General features: G+C 42.6%; 1 protein-coding gene across 1 annotated transcript in view; it reads right to left on the minus strand.

The window, feature by feature from the left end:
- Nucleotides 1-4,005, minus strand: part of LOC118415595 (mucin-5AC-like) — a 6,738-nt gene extending 2,733 nt beyond the window's left edge. The window contains exons 1-6 of the mRNA XM_035820298.1: nucleotides 3,928-4,005; nucleotides 3,539-3,634; nucleotides 2,065-2,199; nucleotides 1,513-1,599; nucleotides 591-629; nucleotides 6-255 (exon numbers count right to left, since the gene is read on the minus strand). Of these exons, the coding sequence (XP_035676191.1) occupies nucleotides 6-255; nucleotides 591-629; nucleotides 1,513-1,599; nucleotides 2,065-2,199; nucleotides 3,539-3,634; nucleotides 3,928-4,003 (683 nt within the window). The 5' untranslated portion in view covers nucleotides 4,004-4,005. The remainder of the gene's footprint in view (nucleotides 1-5; nucleotides 256-590; nucleotides 630-1,512; nucleotides 1,600-2,064; nucleotides 2,200-3,538; nucleotides 3,635-3,927) is intronic.
- Nucleotides 4,006-5,800: the final 1,795 nt, after the last annotated feature.

The raw sequence follows: 5,800 nt of genomic DNA on the forward strand, positions 1-5,800 counted from the left end.
TTGACGTGCCCACACAAGGATCCCCGAACACGCTGTTGGAGGCCCTGACAGAGCAGCTGGACTTCCCCTGGCAGCTGGTCCTGACCCGACCAAGGCTGTTGGGGCTGCGGCAGTTGGTAGTACGGATGGGACCACTGGGGCAAACTGTCCGTGTGGTCCTGCCGTACAGGGCGGACACGATGTTGATCTGTTGTCCAGCAGGACAACTGATGCTCAACCTTTGGTGTTCACACACTCGACGGGGCCCCGAGGTTCCTGCCACAAAGAATAGTCAAGGTAAGTCAACAACTGGGACTCTTTGAAAGAAACATGGTGCAAGCTCTGTTGCAAGCATATTAGCTTTCCACAACCCAAATTGGCACATTTTGGTACTTGCGTACTCTGACGTGTGGTATGTAGCACTGAATGGCAGCTATATCGATGCAATCATATTACCTTTTGAAATTCTATTTCGGATGTTGTTGTTTTTTTTATTGCCAAGTACCAGGCACCAACTTAGAGGCATGTTACCAAGGCAAATACTTTGATGAAAAAGGCAGCTTTAGTGCAGTCATGCTTGTGATATGTAATAATCAACATATACTGCTCACCCCTCACTAGCTGCTCAACTTCCTCCAACGTTTCGACTTCTGGAAATTTTATAAACACAAACGGGATGTTATCAAATTCATGCACAATCATTTTCCAACCCTCAGTTCCAGTTCTATACTATGGCATCAACACGACAAATACATGGACGATTGGACGATGAACACCTTCGTAGTAATTCGTGAATGGGACCCAGACTTAAAGTCATGTCGGCTGAATCACCTCGTGTCCATTAATGAACCCAACAGCAATCAACGGAAAATTAATTTTGTAACCGTAGCAAGGTATGGTTATGTAATCCTATAGGACAACTTGTTCGAAATGTGTATGCAAATGTTGCAGCTTCTAAGAGAGAAAATGTGATTTTAAGACTAATGAAGTTCATAGTCTGAAGTCTTTTCAAATTCTTCGGACAAGATTTTGTCTCAACAACTCTACAAAACAACGTTAAGGAAACCCGATAAGGAACACCCGTCTTGAAATTCCAATAATAAGGTAAAATCTCAGATGAAATCTTGGGTTGAAATCTGAGAAGTGCTCAGGGAACGTAGCAAGAATTTGTGTTACAATTTGTTAATTTTCTTTTGCATGTCTGTGAAGGCAGTAATGCTAGTTCATCTTTATCCGGTAGGAGACCTATATCCGTTGTTTCTAAACGCAAGGTATTTAAGGATACCATGTCAATGGACAGTGGTTTCAAACTACTCTGATTTAAGAAAAAAATTGATCAGAAACAACCGTCCGTCGACTTGATATTCCTAAATATCCCGTTTCTAGATTCAATGAATATAGGTTAACCCGCGGATAAAGGTGAAGTAGCGTTAAAATAAGAATTCAAGCTTCTTTATCGAGCAGAATCCCATTCATGTATCGCAGGGGTTATATAAGTTTATATCGAATGTTTACAGTTTTGATAAACTGTACCTTCAAGGGCACTCATCACTTCTTTGACGTCATCTGTGATGCTGTCTTGTACCTCCTGAGAGACATCTTCAGTTGACAGATTGTCGTCTGAAACATCGGGAAATAAGTGATGCTAACCAGTCGACTATGTCTGAAAAGAACAGAGCTTTTCAACAAAATGTGTAAAGACCAGTCAAGGAGAGAGAAAGCTTCCGACACTCTTCAACCAAATGAAGCTCTCCAGACCCCTTTGAGTCCATTTCTCATGGCACCCATCTACCCAGAAGGGAATGGGTGGACCTGAACAGAGCCAGGTGCGGTGTAGGTAGGACTAGAGACAACCTACTGAAACGGGGACGGGTGAACTCAGCTGAGTGTCGTTGCGGTCACCCTATCCAAACTATTGGACACACTACAAAGGACTGTGTATTAGACCCCAACATCTCCAACCAGGACCTACTAGAAGCTTGTGAGAAGGCCGTGGCCTGGCTGCAGTACTGGCACGGAACGATATGATGATGATGAAGGAGAGAGAGACACCCCGGGAATGATATTATATGTTTCCAATTTTACCTGTACCGTCCACCCAGCGGTCCTCGTCAAGTTCTGCAGATACGCCTCTTTCCTCTTCTCCATCCACCAAAGGATCCTCGAGTTCTGCAGATACGCCTCTTTCCTCTTCTCCATCCACCAAAGGATCCTCGAGTTCTGCAGATATGTCGCTTTCCTCCTCTTCAGTCATGTCTATCCATCAAAATAGTTAGTTAAAGATGATAATGGTTATATTTGTACACGAATCGATGAATACATTGATTCTTCTACGCCTTCGGCCACAGTTAGTAAATTTTATAGATGGCATCAGATACATCATCAAATACATGTAACATGCGCAGTTTGTGGCAGGTGGAAGATTGGTAGATACCAATTCTGCAAATAACTCCCTAATTTGCATAATTGATTTGAAATTGACACAACTATTCTAAGTACAGTTAAATGATTGGATTGTCAATATTGTGACCTGTGTAACATGTGTAAGTTAGTTAAAGGACTGGTGTACGAGCATAAACTATACAGATGTGCAAGTGATTCGCATAATCAGAATATTTCATGGAGATATGAGGTCTCCGAACTCTTGTTGTAGAAGACAAACTAGTTAGATAGTTGCAATGGTGACATAAATATGGAAGCCATAAGTGAAGTTGCCAACTTGGTAAGTGGTACCAAACTACCATGCTACCACAGTAGTGTCACTTTTTATACACTAGTGCACTTCTAATCTCCAAACAGATCCTACGGTGCCATAAGATAGTATCCAAGCTGGCCAAGGAGCATAGCCGACCAAAGGGAGTCAAACGGCCACCGGTTGCATACGCACTCCTGGGCCGGCTTCACTCCTTTGTCAGCTTTTGATACATTTTATGCTACCAAAAGATCTGCTTGGAGATTAGAGCACTTCTAGATCTTTACTACAGAAATGAATGGCTGTGATATCTTGTTTGTCGCTTCAATAATTATTGTTGTTAGAACGTTTATGGTGTCTATTTTAAAAATTTAGCTTTCTTGCTTTTTCATCCATCTTGTTTTTTGGGTTGACATTCGTCACGTAAAACAAACTTCATGCATACAGCCAGGCCAATTGATAGAACACGAATGCTAAAACACACCTACAACAAAGATTATACTTATACAACAGGCAACTGTAAAAGTGGCAATAGTTTTTACTGACACACTTATTCTAATTCAATCCCCGATCCCGATCCAAATATAGCTAGTTTGTATTTGGAAGTTATGTAAAGTTGAACAACAGTAGACATAACTCTTGCAAATAAAGTTCAAATTTTCGTTATTGACGAGATCGTCAGCTGTAATTATTTATGCAAATAGAGAACCGATTTGCATGATCCATGAGAAAGTTGTTAAGGTTGACATCGTTGGACGAAGTTATGAGGTTGTGGAACTCTAGTAAAGTACAAAGCAGTTATATTGTATACAGTCCCATGTACATTTTATAAGGGTGTGAAAACGTTTGATTGACAGTGTACAGCACCTTGGAGCATCTCCACCAGGGTTTCCAGTTTGTTGACTTCATCAGCGATGGTGTCACGTGCCTCTTGTCCTGCTTCTACAGGCGACGTGATGTCATCTTCAATGAGACAACAATTAAACATGGTTAAAACGCAGTCTGAATCTGTCAATGTTACAACATTGGGATATTTTCAATAGTCAAGAAGCTTCGAGATAGTAAAACAATTTGTATTCATGTGTATTCTGAGAGTCAATTTTCTTTCCGTTAAAAATCATCGAACTTGATGATGACACGAAGAATCAACCACCACCTTGAAGTTAGCAGCCGTTTCGGCAGCCGATTCCAGCAGCCGATTCGGCCAGAGGAAAGATAGCATCTGATTCTACCTTATGATAGTGAACTTCACGCACCTGGAAATACTCCAGTTGCCGCCGTGCGTCCGACAAGGAACAGCAGTCCTACGGTCAGGAGGAGCCTAGCGGCCATCTTTCACCTCATGACAGAAAGACATAAGATTTTACATACTAGCAATTACAACCTGGTAGTTAGTTCCTTGCACTGAAGTATTCAAATGAGCCGACTAGGGCTACATAGTTGTCAGAGCAACGAAACTAGTACCACAAGTAAATGAGACCACGATGCACCTTGTGAAAATGGCTCGTATGGGAGGGGCGAGCAGGGCGACTTTTTCGGGCCTGGACACATCGCGTCTAATTATAGCTCCCTACGTATCTACCAAATGAAAGAACCAGCGTATACCATCTAAGCAGGCATTCATGCATAATAGGGCCTTCAGACTGTAACCGAATCAGCAGGAATCAGGCAGAACCAGCCGGAATGAAGTATTTGCAAAGTTCGTGCCACATTCTGAGCCATTCGGGTTGGAATTCGAAATAGACCTTATATATCCCCTCCACACGAGAAGAAATAAGCAAGATGCTGCTAGAATAGAAATTCTTTTCTATTACTGTGAATTCGTAGTGAAATTCTCAATGCATTCCATATATTCTTTTGGCCACATCCTTGCTGGATTAGTATTTCGTTTCGGTTTTCCATCGAATGAGACAAGAGTTTATCGAATAATGTTGGAATGCCGTAGAATGCGTCATACTGCAGTCAGAATAGTTAAAATTAAGTTCGAATCCTCTTAGAATACCATTAATCCTATTTGAATGTCATTCGATATTTCTCTACGTCGAATGCAATTTTAAACATGTAAAAAACTTTCGGGCCGGCCAAAAGAACGGGCACAAATAGATGGAATGCATTGAGAATTTTTGGGGTACGCTAAGAATTGCCAAGAATGGCCAGGAATAGAAAAGCATTTCCATTCTGACGGCATTCCGGCTTGTTCCTAGATCCTGCTCTCGTGTTGAGGGGTGGGGGGTGGTGGGTGCTTAAGCCATTCAACCTGTCTTCTCAGGGGAGGGGGCCGGCCATGTAAAGGGGGACCACACAGTTACAATATATAATGCACGTAGTTCTATGAAGATGTGGAGGGAAAATGTAATCTCAAGAATTAAAGTTTCACACAATTGAAAAAAATACTCTCAAATGCTAACCTGTTCTGTCAGCTGTCATTAAACGCATTTACAAGAAATTCTATACTGCTAGTATGCAAATAGACCCCCTTAATCAAAACTGCTACCTGGCGACCATTCCTTTATCAGTTGGGGGATAAGAAAACTCCAAGATGGAGAAAGGTCATTTTCTACAACTGATTCAACAAGCATAGAGTCTTTCCTGTCACAGAAGACAAAAACTGACAAGTCAAAACTGACTTTCACATTAAGTCCCACAAAAAGTGTTTTCAATGATTTAAAGCCTTGTTTTGCACGCGTTAGCTCTTGTGTCACCCCTGACGAGCGAGTTGCCGGTCCCCCAAAGGTCACCCAAGGTCAGGGCAATACGCCCTTGAGGATTCAGGTGCGATATATGCACCATAGCAGAATGCACTGGAAAGGTATCATCATCATCATCATCATCGGTCGACGTGATCAAATGTAGACATGTTCGCACATGTCTACACACGACGGGGTTATACCGCCCCCTTACGGGGTGACATACCCTTTCGTAGGCTAATTACAAGACGGAGATGCGCCAGGTCTCCCGTCCGGGTGAATGATGTAATTCACCATGTGGCTGATACGAGACAGAGGTTCGCCAGGCCTCCATCCGGGTGATTTGAAGTGAATCACCAACTCCCGACAGAAGGATTTGCACCAACGCACACCGCACCATCGCACGTGTGGGGGTTCTTTAACGTGCATGGGGTATGGCTCA

Source organism: Branchiostoma floridae, chromosome 5, assembly GCF_000003815.2.
Source record: "Branchiostoma floridae strain S238N-H82 chromosome 5, Bfl_VNyyK, whole genome shotgun sequence".
In the NCBI taxonomy this organism is placed as follows: Eukaryota; Metazoa; Chordata; class Leptocardii; order Amphioxiformes; family Branchiostomatidae; genus Branchiostoma; species Branchiostoma floridae.